This window comes from Lepisosteus platostomus, chromosome 5, assembly GCF_059453375.1.
Source record: "Lepisosteus platostomus isolate fLepPlt1 chromosome 5, fLepPlt1.hap1, whole genome shotgun sequence".
Classification (NCBI taxonomy): domain Eukaryota; kingdom Metazoa; phylum Chordata; class Actinopteri; order Semionotiformes; family Lepisosteidae; genus Lepisosteus; species Lepisosteus platostomus.
This window is the reverse complement of record NC_142615.1, coordinates 17,494,987-17,515,480: the sequence shown is the minus strand read 5'-3', so window position 1 is coordinate 17,515,480 and position 20,494 is coordinate 17,494,987. Positions and strand designations below refer to the sequence as shown.

At 44.6% G+C, this 20,494-nt stretch overlaps 1 protein-coding gene and 6 non-coding genes across 7 annotated transcripts; 4 read left to right on the top strand and 3 right to left on the bottom strand.

The window, feature by feature from the left end:
* The first annotated feature begins 5,572 nt into the window (after nt 1–5,572).
* On the top strand, nt 5,573–5,628 carry LOC148664317 (U7 small nuclear RNA). Its single transcript, XR_015938991.1, has one exon. It is a non-coding gene; the product is annotated as a U7 small nuclear RNA (small nuclear RNA).
* A 310-nt stretch (nt 5,629–5,938) lies between these two features.
* Nucleotides 5,939–6,250, bottom strand: LOC148664316 (histone H4-like). The gene has a single exon (XM_088633058.1). It carries the CDS (start codon nt 6,248–6,250, stop codon nt 5,939–5,941), a length of 312 nt encoding a protein of 103 aa, XP_088489184.1.
* A 749-nt stretch (nt 6,251–6,999) lies between these two features.
* trnay-gua (transfer RNA tyrosine (anticodon GUA)) lies at nt 7,000–7,088 on the top strand. The gene is given in 2 exon segments: nt 7,000–7,036; nt 7,052–7,088. It is a non-coding gene; the product is annotated as a tRNA-Tyr (tRNA).
* A 3,482-nt stretch (nt 7,089–10,570) lies between these two features.
* trnal-uag (transfer RNA leucine (anticodon UAG)) lies at nt 10,571–10,652 on the top strand. The gene has a single exon. It is a non-coding gene; the product is annotated as a tRNA-Leu (tRNA).
* Nucleotides 10,653–15,874: 5,222 nt separating this feature from the next.
* trnaw-cca (transfer RNA tryptophan (anticodon CCA)) lies at nt 15,875–15,946 on the top strand. The gene has a single exon. It is a non-coding gene; the product is annotated as a tRNA-Trp (tRNA).
* A 3,615-nt stretch (nt 15,947–19,561) lies between these two features.
* Nucleotides 19,562–19,634, bottom strand: trnav-aac (transfer RNA valine (anticodon AAC)). The gene has a single exon. It is a non-coding gene; the product is annotated as a tRNA-Val (tRNA).
* Nucleotides 19,635–19,743: 109 nt separating this feature from the next.
* On the bottom strand, nt 19,744–19,816 carry trnaf-gaa (transfer RNA phenylalanine (anticodon GAA)). The gene has a single exon. It is a non-coding gene; the product is annotated as a tRNA-Phe (tRNA).
* Between the last annotated feature and the right edge of the window lie 678 nt (nt 19,817–20,494).

Here is a 20,494-nt window from a genome sequence, read left to right as displayed (position 1 = left end):
CTTAATAATAAGGCAGAATTAAGGCCCCATTTCTCTGTTCATCTCTGTGGTGCAGCCACAGAGAAACTATTCATGCAGGCTGATTTAAGATGTTTTCTTTTGATAAGGACAGCTCCCAAAGGGGGATGCACTTAGCTAAGCCTGGCTATCATGATCAATGGTCACCCATTGGCGCCTATCTGTCTAGGGAGTGCCAGTTGGACATCTGGACTGCATTCCTAAGTGTCGGGAGTAAGTGACTCATATCTCACCTTGATCAACCAATCAGGGACTGGTAGGGCCGAGTAACCCACGTGGGACTCTGGTGCCCATGGAACTTTCAGCCAATCAATGAGCTGAAGTTCCTCCAGGTAAAAACAGGCAACACGAGATTCAGTAAGATTCAGTAAGATTCAGTAAGATTCTGGAGAGGATTCTGTGGACTGTTCTAAAGGGAATTCAAAGGAGAATTCCAGGGCAGGACGGCCCAGGAGCAGAAGGCTCCCAAGGGCAGGACATTCTCGCAGAGCGCCTCCTGACCATCCTGAGACTCAGCCCGGACAACCACGGAACGGCCAGAGTTTCCGAGTGCCAGAACCTTCCTTTGTTCTAAGAGTCTAGAGTGGAGGTTGCCAGAGAGAAACCAGCAGCAGGCCTCGTGAACAGGTCGGAACTGTGGACAGCTGAATCACTATTCAGAACTAGCTCTTCATCAGGAACGAACCAGTCCTCTTCCTGACTTGCTGGGACCCACAGTCATCTTTTCTCCTGTGCACAAACTTTGCTAGTTAAAGCCAACACTAACTAGCCGGTCAGTGAGCATCTGCAGCGCACCATCGCAAGCCGCACAGCACAGCCTGGCACCGAGCCAGAGAGCGCAGATTGGACAGCAACAGCCTGCAACTGTTTCTTTGTGCCCGCAGGAGATCTGAATCCCCAGAGATTGGATGAGTATTCAACTTCACTGCATTACTGCTCGAGAATTCAATTGTAATCCCAACCAGTTGATATCAATTTAATTCCTAAGAGTTATGTTCTTGTTTTGAGTATCTAATGTAGAAGTTGTAACCAAGTTCACTTTACGAAACGGTCTTAATGAATGATATACTGAATGTATGTCCTCTTGATATGTGTAACACTTCGTAACTGACTGAATATATATCTTTTGTATTCTGATAACCCTCTCGATAAGATCTGTTAGGTTTACATGCATATTTTATGTATTAATAAATGTATCCTCGTGTATTAGTACCTGTGTGTGTGCGTTGTTTGAGTTATGTCGCATGGTTGGATTCTAAAGCCATCAAAAGAATCAACTTTGTGATTTACTGCTACAATTAATAATTGTCTCAGTAAATGCCCAAACCCTACAGAACTGGTGCCTTCAGAGAGCCACTATGATTACATATTTGGCGTCCCTGAGCCGGTTTTCTTACATATTTGGCGTCCCTGAGCCGGTTTTCCTACAGTGGTAAGGGAGAACCGTTTCCTCGTCCTAGAGGAAACGGAACTTTCTTCCCCCGAGGCCCAGGAACAACCGGAGGAGGCAGCCCAGGAAATGGAAACCCCCCCCCCCCGAGGCCCAAAGATGACAGGAAGTGACAGCCCAGGAAACGGAACCCCCCTCCTCCGAGTCCCACGGACAACAGGAGGAGGCAGCCCAGGAAGAGGTTACCCCCTCCCCCGAGGCCCAGGGACAACAGGAAGAGGCAGCCCAGGAAGTCGGAACCCCCTCCCCTGAGGCCCAGGAACAACAGGAAGAGGCAGCCCAGGAAGTGGAGCCCCCCTCCCCCAAGGCCCAGGAGCAACTGGAGGTCCCCGAAACTCCTGGAGAAAGGGAAGAAAAAAGCCTTCCCGAAGCGGTGGCGGAGAGTATCCTCGAGGAAGACAAGATTACTTTGAAGCCGCCCTGGAGCTGGGACTGATGGTAGGGCTGGACCTGTCCAGCATGTTTACCTTTCAGTCCCCAGCGAGACCTGGAGGGAGCCCAGCATATTCCCCCCAGGACCCGAACGAGAGGAGTTACATCTAGGCTAAACAGTGCCCAGATGTAGACTCCCAAGTTTTCCACTGTAAGCACAAAGAGAGGAGGTTCAACTTTCACTTGTTTAATCATGATTGTGAAACTTACCTTTCTAACAACTAACGTGAGAGGGCTAAGAGACCCGGTGAAAAGATGGGGAGTCTTTCATGATCTGGTCTCAAAGTCTTTCTCAGTTTGTTTCTTACAGGAGGTCCACCTGAAAGATGAAAGGGACAAGCTGACATTCACCAGGGAATGGACGAAGGGAGAATCATGCTGGAGCGTAGGAGGGGTCCACTCTTCCGGAGTGAGAATCCTCCTCAGAAACCCAGAGATGACGCTGGTTTCCTCCTTCTCGGTGGTGCAGGGCCGGATCCTGGTCGCAGACATCGACTGGAGGGGGCAGAAGTTGAGAGCAATTAATGTCTATGCTCCGACGGAACCCTCTATCCGGAAGGAAGTGTTTGCTGACCTGGCCAGCTGCTGCACCACCTACAGACAGGTGGTGCTTGGCGGGGACTTCAACATTGACCGGGAGAAGGGGAGCAACGCTAGCTCGGCAGAGCTGGAGTCGCTACTCAAGCAGTTCTCCCTGGTAGACGGTTTCAGACGGTGCCGCCCTAACGACGCCGGAACGACATGGAAAAACTCCCGGGGAGTGTGCAGCCGCATGGACTACATCTTTCTGCACACGACCTGCTCCCTGGAATCGGCGACGGTGTCCCCGGAGTGGTATTCCAGCCACGAGCGCTTGACGGTGGTGGCTAACACCAACCTGCCGGGATTCGGTCGTGGGTACTGGAAGCTGAACCGGGAGATACTGCAGGAAGACGACTTCAAGGCACTGTTCCGTAAAGACTACGCGAGCTGGGTCAATCTGAGAGACGGCTACAGCTCCATGGTGGAATGGTGGGAGTCGGTGAAGGACAGGACCCGAACCCTGGCGCAGACGTACTGCAGACGGAAGGCGGCCAGGGAGAGGAAGGAAGCTGCACGACTCCAGAGACAACTATAGGAGGAGTACAGCTCGGCTAACGGGGGAGGAGCCTTCAATTCAGCCGGGCACGGGACCTGAAGGAGAGGCTCCGCAAACTCAATCAGGTCCGAGGAGCCCAGAAAAAGAGGGTGATCCACGGCCTGAGACGGGGAGATGGAGAGGAAGTGCTGGACGAAAGCGACAAGGTAGAAGCGGCCACCGCTTTCTACACGGAGCTGTTTTCAGAAAAGCAGACGGAGGTGGAGGCAGGCGATGCTTTTCTGGAGGAGCTGAAGGCACGAGTACCGGAGGAGGTGAGGGAGGACTTGGAGGGTCCGATCGCGGCCGAGGAGCTGAAGGCGGCGTACTTGTCCATGGAGAATGGCAAGGTGCCAGGGCCGGACGGACTCCCCAAGGAATTCTACACCTGCTTCTGGGACACCCTGGCGGCAGATCTGGTGGAAGTGGCGCAGAAGATCTTCCGCCGGGGGAAAATCGGAGACACCATGAGGGAGGGCATCATCTCCTCTTCAAGAGCCCTTAGCAGAGACGGTGAGATGGGACCCTGTCATCGACGGCCTGGAGATACCGGGAGGCGCGGGGGAAACCCTGAAAATCTCCCAGTACGCCGACGACACGACGCTGTTCCTGAGGTCGGACAGGGGGTTAAGGAGGGCCCTGCAGGTCATGGAGCAATACTCCAGAGCCTCATGGTCGAAAGTGGGGGGCGAGGCCGAAAGAGCAAACTGAAGTTCTTCGGGCCCTGGAAGCACAGGACGACAGCGCCGGAGGGTCTCGAGCTCTGCACGGAGCCCCTCAAAATACTGGGGGTTTCCTTCCAGAGCCAGGACAACGAGACCAACAACTGGACCAAGATGATCGCCAAGGTGAATGCGAAGCTGGGTCTGTGGAAAACACGGTCGCTGTCCTACACAGGGAAAGTGATGGTGTTGAAAGCAGACATCCTGCCGGCTTTGGTTTACCTGGCGGTGGTGTACCCGCTGCCGGCCAGACTCAGACGAGCGCCGCAAGGGATGATCTTCGGCTTCGTCTGGGGTGGCAAGTACGAGTACATCACGAGAAACCGGATGTGTCAGCCGGTCGAGGAAGGGGTTCGAGATGTCCCACATTTCCCCCTGAAACTCGACTGCATCTTCTACTGCAACCTCTGTCGGGCGCTGCAGGAGCCCATTGGCCACAAGTACCAGTACTTTGTCAGGCTGTGGCTCTCCGTCCCGATGAGGCACTTGGTCCAGTGGTCAAACACTGGGCCCAAGGCAGAGAGGCGACCGAAGTTCTACACCCACGCTGTCAAGTGGAGCAGGAGGTACGAGGCCACGAGACAGCCAGAGCTCTGCACCAACCACAGAGCCCTGTACAAAGAGGTGAGGGGGCATTTGGTCGCTGACGAAAGGCTGCAGGTTCCCAGACAAGTCTGGGAAAGGACACAGCCCAAAGAACTTGACAACCAACTGAAGGACCTCAACTGGATGGCTGTACACAAGAGACTGGCTACCAGAGAGGTTCTCTACAGACACTCGCTAACCAGGAATCCGCATTGCCCCCGGGACACGTGTTTTGTCGAGGAGACTCAGGAGCACGTGTTCTGGAGCTGCCTCTTCGCCAAGGCGGTGTGGGGCAGAATGGACAACATTATGCAACTCCTGGGAAAGGATGCGGTGCTCAGTTACCAGTACATTCTGCTGGGGGCTGGCACCCACCGGACTGGACAAGGGGACACAGGACCTGTGGGGGCTGCTACTGTCCCTCACAAAACAATGACTGTGGAAGGCGAGGAACACTCTCATCCGGCACAACATAAAGTGGGGGGCAAGGGAGCTGGAGGAGAGGATCCTGGCGGACCTCAGGAGGAGGACGAAGCACCACGTCGCCAAATGGGGTTTCCCCACGGCGAGGGAGTGCTGGAATGGACTTTGGGCCCTATACAGGGATTAAAGGACAATAGCAAGTGGTAGGTTTGGAGGGACTCTCTTAATTGCGCAAATCCGCCCCCACTTGCAAAGATTGATAACGGACAATCAATCTCCGTTCCGCCGTTGTTTTTTATTCCATGGAGTGCTAATATGAGTGAGATGTTCCTTTTGAGATGTTTTTTTTTTTTGCGGAATAAAGTATATTTTGTAGCACAAAAAAAATCTTATGACAAGGTTTACAAGTTATCTGTTGAACTACATTCTAATAGGTGTGGTCACATTCCAGGTCATTTGTTTACGTTTTTGTTTCTGCAGCAACTGTTAGATGAAATGTGCTAATATGTAACCTAACTCCAGTGTGAATAACTAGAAGAGGGGAGCAGCTCCACTCCAGACCAAGGGAGCTTTGAGATTGGCTGGGCCAGATCTCTCATTTGCATATCTGATTTGGAAATATAACACTACACCCCCTTCTTGCATGGATTTAACTTGCACCCAAGAGTCCCCTACTGTGTATTGCTACTTATTTTTTTATGATAAGTGGTGATTACCAGTTGACAGGTTTTATTTGTTGAATTATAAATGGTTTTGTATTATCATCCTGAATGGCCTGTACTCAAGGTTTGGTAGGGAATGTGTTTTCATTTCATTTACCAAATTGAATTTTTGCTCTTTTAGTATTTGTCTAGAAGGCTTTCTGAAGTCAGGAAGCCGATTTATTTGGTGAAAAAAGATTCTGTATTAATATTAATATTGCTCATACAACATAAATAGGGTCTTTTATGAATAAAAAGATCTTGCACTTGGAAATCTTGATAAAGCTATGTGCTTCCATACACTCGAGCAGTTTTGATTCCTAATATTTGACCTTAGGTGTGGGAACGGGTCTTTTTTGCATTTGATTTCCAATTGATCAGCACAGATCAGCATAGAAAATAGACCCATAAAGCAACCTCAGCAGTGACAAATGTCACTGGGTCACTTGGGTTTATACGTCGGGGTCCGGTAGTGAAGCTCCGCTCCTGTTTAGCCTCCGAAGCCGTACAGGGTGCGGCCCTGGTGCTTCAGCGCGTACACCACGTCCATGGCGGTGACGGTCTTCCTCTTGGCATGCTCGGTGTAGGTGACGGCGTCGCGGATGACGTTCTCCAGGAACACCTTCAGCACCCCGCGGGTCTCCTCGTAGATCAGCCCGGAGATCCGCTTCACTCCCCCACGGCGAGCCAGGCGGCGGATGGCGGGCTTGGTGATTCCCTGGATGTTGTCACAGAGAACCTTATGGTGACGCTTAGCACCTCCTTTCCCGAGTCCCTTTCCGCCTTTGCCTCTTCCAGACATCTTCTAGTTATCAGCTGTGAACACGACACACACTGCTCATCTTTGATGTATAATAGACATCTTTCTTTGATGTCTATTATACATCAAAGAAAGATTTTTATAGGTGTAGAAACTAGTAAATAAAGCCAATGATTTGTTTTAGAAATGTATTCTTAAAATATACAATTATTCACACCTGAACAATATGTAGTTCAAATTATACATTATATACAATATTGTATTCAAATGTCTAATCATCATAAAAAACACAACTAGTAAACTTCAGTTACAAATTCTAGTAACATGGCAATATATATAGTAATGACAAACACAAACTAATTACATGAACACGCTAATATTTAACTCAAAACCACATTTCGATTCAAATATAAATTTTTAAAATTTACAACTTCTTTATTTCCACGAAAATATTATTAATGTAGCACAACGCTACTTTCTAATAAAGACAGAAAGAAACTGTTTGTTTTGTGTCTACTGGTGATCCTCCTCTCGATACTAATGAAATGTTTAATATGATCCCTCGAGAAAAAAAAGGAATCAATTTCCGCCTGGAATGATTAATGCCCCATCAAACATTTTGTAATATCCCTGGAAGTTTATACAGTAGAATCCTGGTTCGTGGCTTAAATTCAAGGTAAATGAGACTAAGGAAACGAGTTGGAAACTTGATGTCGAAGTGGGATTTAAATCACCCATTTCACATTTTACTTCATTGGGCAGTATGTGCCAGAGAGCAATGCCACAGCATCTCTTCGATAGCTCAGTTGGTAGAGCGGAGGACTGTAGTAGAGTCAACAGGGAATCCTTAGGTCGCTGGTTTGATTCCGGCTCGAAGGAAGGTGCTTTTCATGTAATTTAATCAAAGAGTTAAAAAAGCGACTCTGTTTTATTCAGACATTGATCAAAAGCTCAATAATCGACTAAGCAAAGGCTCCTGTTCCGAATTCAGCCCACGTCTGATTGTCTTTTTTTTGCCAAGATCTGATCTTTGAATTAAGGGACTACACTGTCTGCTTTGTAATTCAAAAATACATACAAATGTCAAGTTTTTTGTAGATATAAAGGTGTTCTCTGTTTTCAAAGGATAGTTACTTAATTGGCATAATGATTTGGTATTGATTTTGTATCGTTGTATTATAAAGTTTGTGCTTTCTGTGTTTTTATCGTATTGTGAACTTATTTTTTAAACAAATGCTTACAAAGGCAAACACGGCACACATCTGTTTATACCAGCGGTGAAAAGTACAAGCTACTGTGCACTTCTGGGAGTATAACAGGTTCGATATAAAGTGGCAAAAATATAAAAGGGGAAAATACCCCAGACTGCGTGTAAAGCCCTCGTTGTGACTGTTTTAGATAAAAATGGCGTACTGTGCACGAAATTTTGCAGAAACACAATCTGATATTGTGTTTTAATAATTTTATAAGTATGAGGCCCCGGATCCAAATCTTCAGTTCTGATTTTTTTAAGTGATATCTTTCCTTCCTGTGGTGGAAGTCACACGATGTGAGCAATTGTTTTTTTTACGTTACGATCCAAAGAGCCTCAGACTCACTGTAACCAAACCAGGATGGATTCTGCTGGGAGCCGGACTGAGCTCATTCTCACTCCCTGTGCTGAAAACAGAATTAGCTCTTCCCCGAACATCGTCTACAGCTGCTGGATGGTGCTCTGCATCTTACTGCTCCGGCAGTTACTTTGACGAAAGACAAATCACTTGTGCGCTTTTAACCTTCTCGCAGCTACGGGCGAGACTGACGCTCACGATATGAAGGCACCCGCTGGTATACCTTCTCTAACTTTCAGTCGCGACAGACTTCGCTTTTTAAAAAAAAAAGTAGATATAGCCCTGAAAAAAGCATTAGCTTTATCAGTTTTATATTAATCTATTTTGAATCAAAGTTTGATATTTTGTTTTATTTTTTATTGCATTTTACATAATAATAATAATAATCATTATTGCTTACACTTATATAGCGCTGTTCTGGATACTCCACTCAATGCGCTTTACAGGTAATGGGGACTCCCCGCCACCACCACCATTCTCCTGAATGATCACAGAGAGTCAGGACCTTGGTTTTACGTCTCAGCCGAAGGACGGCACCTGTTTACAGTTTAGCGTCCCCGTCATTGTACTGGGGTATCAGGACCCGCATGGACCGCAGGGTATGCGCCCAGCGACAGAAACCAGACGTGTGTCGGGCTCGGCTGCGAGCAGGACAATGACGTCACGGGGACAAAGTAGAGGAATTCAAAACGGTTCTATAAAAGACCTGTGTCAGCTGTTGGTTTGCAGTCTGGACTCTAAATCCTCCGATCCGATTTTAAATCTCTCTAATACCTGAGCTGCGGCTTCTTTATTCGTATACTTATTATGTGTAAGTGTATAGATGAAACCTTTCATAGTGTAACGCTTACGGCCGACAGGCACTGTGTAAGAGCCGGTGTACCAGAGCAGGTGACGTCACTGCCCTTCCCTGTGATAGCAGGACCACAGCCCGTGGGTTGTGGGGAGATCTCTCTTTAGCTCACCGGGCTGGGTCGCTGCAGAGAGACATGGGAGTCCCGGGTTCGAGCTCCCGACGGTGGGTGGCCGACCTAATGCGGCGACGGCGCCCACCTGAGCCCTTGTTGCATTACAATATATTGTTCAGTTTAAATCAAAATGCTTTACTAATACAAGAGAGAAGTATAGTATGAAGGATGTGACAAATGTATGATTTCACGGAACAAAACGGTTTTTATTTGCATTCGAAATGAAGCGGAATTTTAGCGCAACACACAAGCCCTTTGTCTTTTTTAGTGATTTTTAAACAGACGTAGAAAACGCGTTTTTTTAACACTATAATAGCAGGATCAGTGGCGTAATGAATAACGCGTTAGGCCTCGTGTCAGAAAATTATAGGTTCGACTGCCATCTGGCTTGTTGAGGTTATACCACTTACATTCTTTTATATAAATGAACTGCACCTGAAAGCTATAGAAAACACTTTGGGTAAGTTGTCTGCAGCCTCCTGCGTCGACAACTTACCCAAAACACTGTACTGTCTGGAGATCAGCTCCAGCTCTGAACTCAATTGCAATGAAAAACCATGCGTAACAAAACTGGAGAACAGCTGAACTTGTGCTCAGTTCGGTGATGAGGGTTCAGAACTGTCGTTGTTGTAATTAGCACGAACTGCACAGGCTCTGAATCAGACCATGTCAATTAGTCTGATCAGTGTAGGACACGTTAATGTAGAATTATTAATAGGTTTATTAGTTAGTTAGTTCAGGTTTACCCACCTGAACTAATGTAGAATTATTACTTGGTCTGTCTCTTATATAAATGAATGTCAGATTTTTGAAAAGTATTCGGAATTGACAGGGTGCCCCTTTGGAACAGTCGTCAGAAAATGTGAGAAAATGAAAGTTATGTAAGCTCTCACACAAAGCATTGAAGATTGGAATCTGAGTGTAAAAAAGCTACCTGTCTCCCAATGATAGGCAGGGATACACACCATGACTCGAATAGACTCAGCGAACTTTAACACCTATGATATTACGAGTGCTTTGCACGTGTCGAATTTCAAGAAGGAACTACTACAACAGTTTGGACATAATTCAATACCACCGGCAAAGTCCAATACCGGCAACTTCTGAGAAAATAATGTTCACTCATGGAATTTGGTCTTTGAATGGCTGGCGGGAAAATTCATTTATACTCCTTTTGCACGCTCAGCTGAAACATGTTAAAATAACAACGCAGATTTGTTGGAGAACCTGACAAGAATTATTGGGTTAGTACTGTATGTATTCTTGTATATTTACTTTAATTTTAATATAAATGTAAACATGCATGCTGTATAAGCTATTGTAATTTTAAAATATGTTAGCTGAGGATGCGAGGGGGGCTATTATACCTTGTGAAACACGCAAGGAACCGTAAAAAAGGCTGATATTTGAATAAAATTGGCGATCACAAGAAAACCACAATTTATGTGGTATTATCATCAATATCCTTCAAAATCGACGTTCAAATGAAGGATTTGAAGAAACTATGAAAAAAGCAATAGTAGTAGGAGAGGATTTTGATTTTTGCTCTTCAAGTCAGTAGATCGACGTAGAGTCGCGCCCCTACAAACAGCACAAAGGATGAAACCCACCTCCTTCGTTATTGCTATGTTTGTGCCAGTGAAAGTTGCGTTTGTGCTATTTAAAGCATCTCGGAAGATGAAGGTGCAGTCACTTCCACATGTCATGATATCATTAGATCCGACGACAAGAGCTGAAGCCCCCCAGTCCAAGCCAGCAATGTGAGGAAGATGGACATGGAGGAAGGTAGCGTGGCCGAGCGGTCTAAGGCGCTGGATTTAGGCTCCAGTCTCTCTGGGGGCGTGGGTTCAAATCCCACCGCTGCCAAATGTTAATGTTTTAAGACCTGCAATACGATCAGTAAAAGTGCTTTTTGTTAGGCTGCAGGTGTTAAGATATAAACTTTCTAAAAGACAGGCTTAACATCAAGGCAGAAAAAATATTTTGTTTTCTCAACAGAAATTCTCTTTGGCACGTTCAGCTTTATGTAGGGAACAACATCTGCCAAGATCACTTTTGAGGCAGTGCACATGATAGTGTACCGGCAAGTACAGTACATTCAATATTGGCTGTGCTGGTGAGCTGCTTTTGTCTGTGAAACTTTTAATTCTTCACGCCGAATCATTGGCAGGGGTAAAGCTTATTAAATCTTTGAACATAGCGCTCCATCAGAAGTACTTTGTTCGTGATCAAAAGAGATCAGAGGATTAACTTCATGAATTCACATAGCATACCTTACAGGAAAGATTTAAAAGGGGAATTGATTGTGCTTCCTGATGTTGTTCCTGTGGTTTCTTTGGATACAAAGGTGAATGTTCTTTGACGTTCTGCTAGAGTATCCACTGGGTGAGCTTTATCAATTAGCTCGGATAGGTCATCAGTGCTCCGTCTCCGGAAAATAATCAGCACTGTCGATCACGAGTTTACAGATTTCTCCAAATAACAACTATACATTTTAACCCAGCGGTTAGCATTCCTTCAATCCAATAGTTTTACTCTGGGTAAAAAGCAGCGCAATCTACAGAGAGATTGCTTTACTACTTTCAGAGTCTTTTATTGACCTTGCTGAAGCAGAGAAATGACATAATCACAAATGCGACCTACCTGTGCTGCTGTTTCTGGTTAATAATTATTATTGCGAGGAAAAAAAAACAGCTCCTTGCATTAAGAGCAAGAGCAACCAACGCGCTCTCTTGTTGAGTTGGGTTTTTTCCGTGGTGCTCTTCCTCAGATGCAAAGTTATTTGGCGAGCAAGGACCTCTGAGAAGGAGCCTGAATCCGTCAAGAACTCTGAAATTCTAATATCGCACTACCGTCTTGTGTACAGAGATCTGCTTCTTCCTTTTTGAGTGTTTTGGTGTTTAAGAGCACACTTCCTACCTCGAATGTTAGTTTCAGGAGATGTGTTACCAGATCACAGATCATCTTGAAAAGATTTGGGATGCACTGGCTCAGTTATTTGAAGGAACCTATACCACCAACGCACTTCTGAGAAGCACCTGCACATTTTCGCAATCCTCTCTCTCACCTACAAAGTTATGAAGACACAGACGACCAACAAAAACCAATTTGATTCACTCAATTATTTGTCCATCTCTAAAGCCTGTGTGTATTGACTAGGCAATTCAAAAGCACATATTAAATAAGAACACGATCCTTCTTGTTACCATTCACGTGGTTGGAGCGTTGTTTCGCCCTTTAACATTCTTCTACAATATTTACAAAAGGGCTTTATCACTGGAGTTGTGTGCATCAGTCCATGAACATCAACTGTACTGCTGTTTTTCTATGCGTAATTTAATTGCAAGCACTTAAAAGATGCAAAAAGGTTTCAAAGAAAACATAATTGAAAGACAGTCGAGTAAGGAGGTAGAAAAACGCACTCCCCCATTGAAGAATCAACCACCGTCGCCCATGTGACTGGATATAAAAATAAATTATTCATTTCAATTATTCATGAAGGGTGGATTGTGGTCAGTAAACATATGCACATCTTTAAGTCAGTTCCACCATCTGTGCCATAGGGGATGTAGCTCAGTGGTAGAGTGCATGCTTTTCATGTATGAAGTCCTGAGTTCAATCTCTGGCGTCTCCAGATGTCTTATATTATTGTGCTCACATCGCAATCTTCTGTTGAGTAAGAACTCTTTGCTCGTGTTCATAGAGAGCCAGGTTTACACAATTAAATTCAGTCACACACGAAGTGCTACAGTCTTGCTCTGCTGTTTTAAATGTACCTCCAAAGCATTTCGTTGTGTTAACTACCAAATGATTTGAACTAATTTTACGTCATATTCAGGAAATCCAGAGAAGGTCATCAGACTTTTAGTGGCTGTTGAAGAAAACACCTGTTGAATCTCACCAGGGATTTCTTGAGAGATCATTCAGCGAGCAAGTCCTCCCTCTGGACTCCAAATATTTTGGGTTAAACTGTTATTCACATACTCTAACGAAGAGAAACGTTAGTGTCTTCCGGTGTGTGAGCCCATTTCTAAAAAAAAAAGTTATATAAATTGAATTGTTCTACTTTTTAGGCTTGCATAGTCTTATTAATATTTCAGTTACATCTTTTTTTCTGTAGTAACATCAGTTGATATTAATATTAGTCCTGATTTATAATTTTTTTGTCATGGTTGATCTTAAATAATTTTGTATTTAGTTTCAGTTTTGAAAAATCATGCAGAGAAGCTACCAAAACTGGTAATGTTCACATAATGTGTAATGCAATAGCAGCATTTTGGGTTGAAAACAAAAAGTATATCTTGGTATGAATCCTAACACTTCATAGACAGCGTTCTAGGACTTCTCACTTCAGATAAAGTTGTCAATACATCATAGATTTCTACTCAATCAATATCAGCAGTGTTATCGCTACCGAACGCTAAATATAGATCCTGGCAATACTTCGTGAGATCTTCGTAAGAAAATCCAAAATACTATGGAAGGAATCAAATTTATATGTTTCTTTGGATCGAGAAGATGATCATTATGAGACTCAAAACATGCCTGTCTTTTCTTTTTTCGAGGACAAATGGATTATTGAGGTGTAAAGATGGGTTCAAAACCAAAATCACCTGCTATCACTGCTGTTTCTTCAAATCCTTCAACTGATCATCGATATCGAGGAATAATATATAGTTTCTTCAAATCCTTCAACTGATCATCGACATAGAGAAATAATATTATACAATTGTGGTTTTCTGTTAATTGCCAATTTGACTAATTACATCTTCGTTTACAGATGTCTTGCATGTATCACAAGGTATAATAGTCGTCGTGCGTCCTCAGTTAAAATGTACGACAAAAGTACAACATTTATGGTTACATCCATATTAAAATGAAGGTAAATATACCAAGATATTAAAATACAATTGTACAGTCCTAACTTAATAATGCCTGTGAAGTTTTCCAACAAATCCGAACTGTAATTTTGAAATATTATAGCTGAGAATGTAAAGAGAGTACAAAGATCAAATTCAATGAGTGAAAATGCACCAGTAGTTCTCTAAGCTGAGTTTCTTCCCTGAACATGACTTGCTTGCGAAGCACCAAGCAGCCTTGAACGGATCGCGGAAATCAAATATACAGTACAGATGGATTCAGAGTGTGCTTTCCAACTTTTGTGCAACATTTTCCTTTGATAGGGTGGAGTTGTCTTCACAATCTGGGTTAAATAAAAAGGAGTGACGTCAGTGTTAAACAGCTTTCCTTCTTGGAGAACAATGGTACAAACTCAGATGCATTTTATCAAGTCGAGGTCATTCTCTTCGATAAATTCATTCAGAAGCTGAAATATGTGCTCTCCTGTAGTTCCTGTTGGTAGCGGTTTACAGAACAGAAAGTCTTCATGAGACATACCCTCAAACTCGAATCTAAACGAGCAAATTGGCCAAATCGACTACAGACTCATCTAATTGCAGTGAAAAACATCTGCTCATCTTAACGCGCTCTATCAGTGTACTTTTGATATAATCCTTCATTTCAATAATTCTATAAATGACTGTGTCTTTCAGGGGGAGGGGGGCAGCAGGTCGAGCTGTTTAGCAGCTTTTTTTCCACACATAATACGTGTCAGCTCTTTTGCCAACTGTAAATAAGGTTCTTCAAAAATAGTGTAGCTTACCTGCTTTAGCAATCCGCAAGCTTTTTCCGCGTTTCCGTTTTTATTTCCGTATTTATTTAAAGTTTTTATTTCATGCGCATGGGAGCGAAACACAGAGACGCTCTGTGTATTTTTCTCAAATTCGAACAGTTCTTAAATATTTTTCTATCACGCTTTCGTGTGCTCACAAGATTGCCTGCGTTCGTAGCACGTATTTCTATGCATTCCTGTGTTTACAATGTTGGCATTGTTCCAAAATCACGCTAATTCTCCTTTCTCCCTATTTGCTGGAGATACAATAGCTTTTTTAAATACAATTGGTCACTTGCATCCGCAGCACGCATTCCTATAGAGTGGTATAGAATTACAGAGTATCTCTTGTGTCCACTGAAGTATTAGCACGCACTGTATCGTAGTATGTAGCCTGCGTATTCGACAAGTATTAAAATACAAAATATGAAAACCCGTCCCGATTTTTCAGTGCACACTACACAGTTCCAGGGTCATTTGGCGTACCACCTGGTGGCACTCCACGTACCACTGCCGGTACGCGTACCACAGTTTGAGAACTACTGATCTACAGTATCTATAAATCTCTTACACGTCATTTACAATGGCTTTTCAACTAATAGCCCGTGCAGGGATCAAACCCTAACTGTTGGTACAGTACGAGTTGCGTAAGGCTCTGTAACGCGCAGATGAGAAACTAACCTCTGCTTCTTCATTATATACACAGTGAGCTATATATGCGAGCTTACTGCCTCCTACGGGCTCTGTATTTGATTGCGGTACAAGACCGGCCGTGGAGATAAAGTGAGACGGGTGTGTACATTAAAAGGCTCATAGTGTCCCTGGGAGGGCTCAAACCACCACCCTTTTGGTTAACAACCGAACCACAAAGACTCATGTACAGCTTAACACTTCTCGGTCTCAGTGAAAGTGATACACTCCGTAAAATTTCCAGAGATTCATTTATTTTTAAAGGAAAATCACCAACAGCGGCCGAGATCTACTGGAGTTTTTTCATTCTACACTGCGATTTCTGAAGGGTACTCTGTGAAAATACGAGTTTTGACGAGAAGGGATGGACATATAAGGTCAAAAGGCTTGAGGAATTGAACCTTAAGGTGAAGACTGCGGGTTCAGTAGCAGCAGAACCTGATCAGTATCAGTTGACTCCGATATACTTTGAAAATGAACTTGGGGATTTAGAGTCAGACGTGCTACCGTTGCACCATGGGGTACTTAATTAAAAAAAATAGAAAACATATCAGTGTTCCTGGATCTGTAATTGAGAACAACACCTGCACAAGAGCTGCGCAGGAAGAATAAAATGTGGTCTGTGAAGAAGAGACTCTCTTCGGAGAGCTGCGCTCTTCACAGGAGATTTTTTTTTTTGTGAAGCTGATTTGTCTCCTTTGGGAAATTCAACAGCTCTGACAACCGTGACTTCGTGGCGCAACGGTAGCGCGCCTGACTCCAGATCAGAAGGCTGCGTGTTCAAATCATGTCGTGGTCAGCTGTTACTTTTTCAGGTTCTGCTGGTCCTGAACACGGAATTCACCCCATGCAGTTGAGTTCTATCTGTACACCACATAGATAATCAAAACAAAATAGAGCAGTACAGGACACGCAGTGTGGGGCTCACACAGGCTTACAGTCTCCAGCATTGGAGTGGAGGGGAAAAAAGAACTTTTTTTTTTTTTTAAGAGAAAAGGCACAGTTCACATCTGCTTAACATCACGTCCAACTTTAGAGACAGCTACATCAGATAATGGAATCCCGGAAGTTTCAGATAACTTTTTTTAATACAGGTTCAAGCAAACCTGAAAGTTAATGAGTTTCCGGACACTTTTGTTTTATTAAAAAGTGTCTGAAGCCTGAAACTGTAATTTGAGAACAAAACCCGCTATTGGACATTAGCAGGTGCTTTTTGTAACGATTTGCTATTTCATGCTGGAAAACAAAGGAAACAGACCCAACGTTTGCTTTCAGGTGCGGTTCATTACATAATATACATCTATTACTGAGGAGCTTGAATAAAATTTACACGAACCAGGTAGAAGTCGAACCTACAATCTTATGATCCGAAATCAGACGCGTTGTTTATTAAACCGCTGGCATTTCACATGACCTGAATTCCCCCAAAGTGTGCTCAGCGCCGCTACTAGTCATGCACCGCTCCGTCTAAAATTTCAAAGTGAGAAACATGTGTTTTCTGATTTTTTATGAGTTTTAAAATATAATCTCTTTAAATCAGACAAGGGGTTTATGTTTCGCACTGAAATTCCGATTGACTGAGAATTGAAAGAAAGACTGTTTTCTTCCACAACACCGTATAATTATCACATCCACCAGACTCTCCAACCTCTCCAGATCTTGCTGGTCGAGCAATTGCTCCGATAAATTAGGTCACGTATCATGTTAAATCATTTCTTCTCAACACAACATTTCCTGGTGCACGTTTTCTCTATGAAAAAAAGATATTTTTCCGTTGCACGATTTCTCGTTTTTTATCAAAGCGTACAGAAATAAAAAAGAAGAAGAAATAGTGTCGCAAAAGAACTCTGTCGCCCTTGGGAGATGTCAAACGCATTGGACATGAAAATGGCAGATAAAAGCCAGTTCTCTTCGTTTCTCAGTGTCGGGGCTGCTATGTAAAAGAGGCAATTTGCTCTGAGCGCAGGTTCAGCGCTTACTGAACGCAGATGTCTCAGAGCGGTGTGTCCAAGCGGCTGTAAAAGGTGATGGGTACCCTGTCACTGTAGCCTAGTTGGTTAAAGCGCTTCTCTATTAAACAAAAGAACCGAAATTCAAATCCCAGCCGTGTCTTTCTTCCTATCTTGTAGTACAGAACGTATCATTTCGGGCAATCACAAAGGGCTTGATTTCGTTAAATGCATGTGTTCATTTCCTTTCTGGAAAACTTGTTTTTGATGAAATTCACACAGCTTGCGAAAAATGAAATTCAATTCTTGGTTATCAGTGCAGAAGAAATATTACAGGCTGGCAAAATAAACGGGAAGAGATTTTTTTTTAACCGAAAACTTGTGATTCGAGAAATGACCTTACCAGTCGGTTAGCGCGTTCGGCTGTTAACCGAAAGGTTGGTGGTTCGAGTCCACCCAGGGACGGGGTTCTTTTGCAATATAAACATTGTCTTCAGTCGATTGGATTTCTCAGCGAAACCTTAACCATTTTAATATTTGCAGGAAATGCGAGTGTTTAACACGTGTCAGGGTCACCGGGAAATGTCCAATAATGCCCAACATTGCAACTCCCCAGAAAACCATATTCACTCAAAAAAAATTATCGTCGAATCTTCATTTATACTCCAGTTATCCAGAATCCTCTGCTGAAATATTTTAAAAATACAATGCAGGTTTGTTTGAGAACTTGACAAGCATTCTTACAATAGCACTGTGCAGTTGGATTTTGATATTTTGACATATTTACCTTAATTTTAAACATAAATACTATACAGTCTATTGTAATTTTAAAATATGTTAGCTGAGGATGCAAAGGGGTGAAAGGGAAAGGTCAGAGGGTATAGTAAAAACAAGGTTAGGATTGGTGGAGGTGGTAGGGGTGTTGATGGTTTTTCTCTTGTCATGGAAATATAACTATTAATTTTAAAGGATCACTTACTGACGTCAGACAGCTGCCAATACTCCAGACGCGTCTCTGGAAGGATAAACAGTTTATCCTCCGAGGTTCGTCCAATTTGCTAAAATTGTCCGGGTCCGGATGGAGTTTCAGCAGCCGTTCGCGCTCAGGTTTGTGATCCCGGACGAGCCCCCAAATTGTCATGGAAATATAACTATCAAGGAAGCCACAAGAGAGAGTTCTCACCTGAGTAAGGTCTTTATTTCAATATTGCAATATTGGGAGCCCTGCAAAGTGCAACCAGAGACTCAATTTGTTACAAGCAGTACAGGGTTTTTATAAGACGTTGCGCTGTAAAAAAATTCAGCACTTGGTCCCTTCTAAAACTTCCCCTTTCTCTAAGAGAAAACAGATTACATCATAGAGCGAGAGAAGAAAAACTAGATTTGTTATTCAAAGCTTATCAGTTACTTTCAGCTAATTCTAATGACCCAGACAGCATATATTGTTTTGGTACATTGTCTTCTAAACTAACCTAAACAGTGTACTTTGTTGACGAACTGTTTTCTAAAATTCTGCACGCACTGTAGCACAGCAGTTACATCCTTGAAATATATTATCTAAAAGCACCAATATATTTTTTCAAAGCTCTCTACATTTTTAAGAATCAATTTACTTATTAGATTTCCACTTCACCGGCATCATGCAAGCAAACTACATAAATATGAGAAAACACGCAAGAGAGTTGTCACTCAGAGTGTCGAAGGGTCGATGTATACTGGGGCTCAGTTGAAATGCAACGTCAGGACTTTTTCGAATTATGTCACACGAAGAGAGCACAGCCCTTTCCGCCCTGCCGCGTGTGTCTCGGTAACTCGCTGTGATCGTATAGTGGTCAGTACTTTGCGTTGTGGCCGCAACAACTCCGGTTCGAATCCGGGTCACGGCAGAATAGGGGCGTCTGCTTTTACCACTCGAACGAATGAAGGCAAAAAAAAGCCAATCGATGTGAACGAACGGCGCTTTACAGAGGAGTACTGCCTGACTGGATCGTTCATGAACGACAGAGGCCACTCCGACCTCTTCTCGGTTTTCTTCAATGACTTACTAAGGATCTTCTTCACATTCGCCCATGCAGGGGAAGCCAGTTACACCAAAGCAAACGCAGGAAAGTGCATTTCAAGCAGAGACCAGGAGGGACTTGTTTACACCGAGAGTGGGCGGGGAATGGAACAATGCGCCCAGCCCTGTTGCTGGAGCCGATTCTTGATGAGCTCTTGGGCTCACTAAGAGGCCCCCGCTGGATGCTAATCTTTTTGTTGTTCTTGCAGGTCCTGCGCTGCTTTTGAGCCGACAGAGCTCGACCTGGTCTGTCGGCACAGCCCAATTGCAAATGATCGGCTCCGCGTACAGAAGGAACGTGCGTTTGGTACAAGAGTGCACGAAGGCACCGGAAATACATTGACAAATGACCAAATGACCGGTCGCTCAAGACCTCTGTGAAGTACAGGAGCGTGCAAAACGAGGCTGTTTCCGCCCGGTCTCGAACCGGGGACCTTTCGCGTGTTAGGCGAACGTGATAGCCGCTACACTACGGAAACCTGTAGTGACTGCTGCTGGTGTCTCGCTTGCGTTTCGGGCTGAGAAAGGGACGCGTCACTTTAGGCAGGTGGCGCTGGAGAGAGGAACAAAGGGCGCGATGAAACAAAATGCCGAAACCCGGGATCGAACCAGGGACCTTTAGATCTTCAGTCTAACGCTCTCCCAACTGAGCTATTTCGGCAGTGCGCAAAGCCCACAGCCACCTGCTCCAGCCTTCCTGTGTTGTGGCATGAGCGCACCAAGAGTAGCGGGAGAGTGTTGCAGGAACGTCACTCAGAAGGAAAGCCACCCAGCTGCGCCCTCTGAGCTCTGTCCAGCGCATCTTCCTCGCATGGACTCCTGCCTGCGACGGGCAGGAAACAATTAGCAAGAACAGAACGACACCCCATGGGTGTCTCATGACCGCACCTTAGGTTGTGACACGTGCAGGTGTGAGGGGTTGCCGGGCTACTTTGGAGCAGAGCTTGGGCGGAGGGGGGGCGGGAAAGCAGACAAAGAGGTGACACCTCAAGGTCTGCACGATCACAGCTCTCCGCCGCCCCAGGCTTCCGCTCGATAAGCTACTGGACACACCCGCCCCTCCTCACACAGACCGTGGAAAAGCCCCCGAGTGGGAGGGCTCGCTCTTCCTCCCAGGAGCTCTTGGACACGACGCCCAGACAGGGCGCGGGGAGCCGCCGCCTGCAAACACGGCTCCAGGCAGGACTCCACTCCGCAGGAGCCGCAGAGCAGAGGAGATGAGGGCAGCTTAGCTCCTGTGCAGAGACCTGAGCTGTTGTTGCTGTGGATGCTGTCTTTTCTGCACTCGGGGTAGGAGTGAATGTTGAGTTGCACTTAGAAATGAAGCAGAGCACTTCAA

Excerpts from the sequence above, each read along its gene's own strand:
- LOC148664316 (XM_088633058.1), bottom strand. The coding sequence starts at position 6,250 with ATGTCTGGAAGAGGCAAAGGCGGAAAGGGACTCGGGAAAGGAGGTGCT.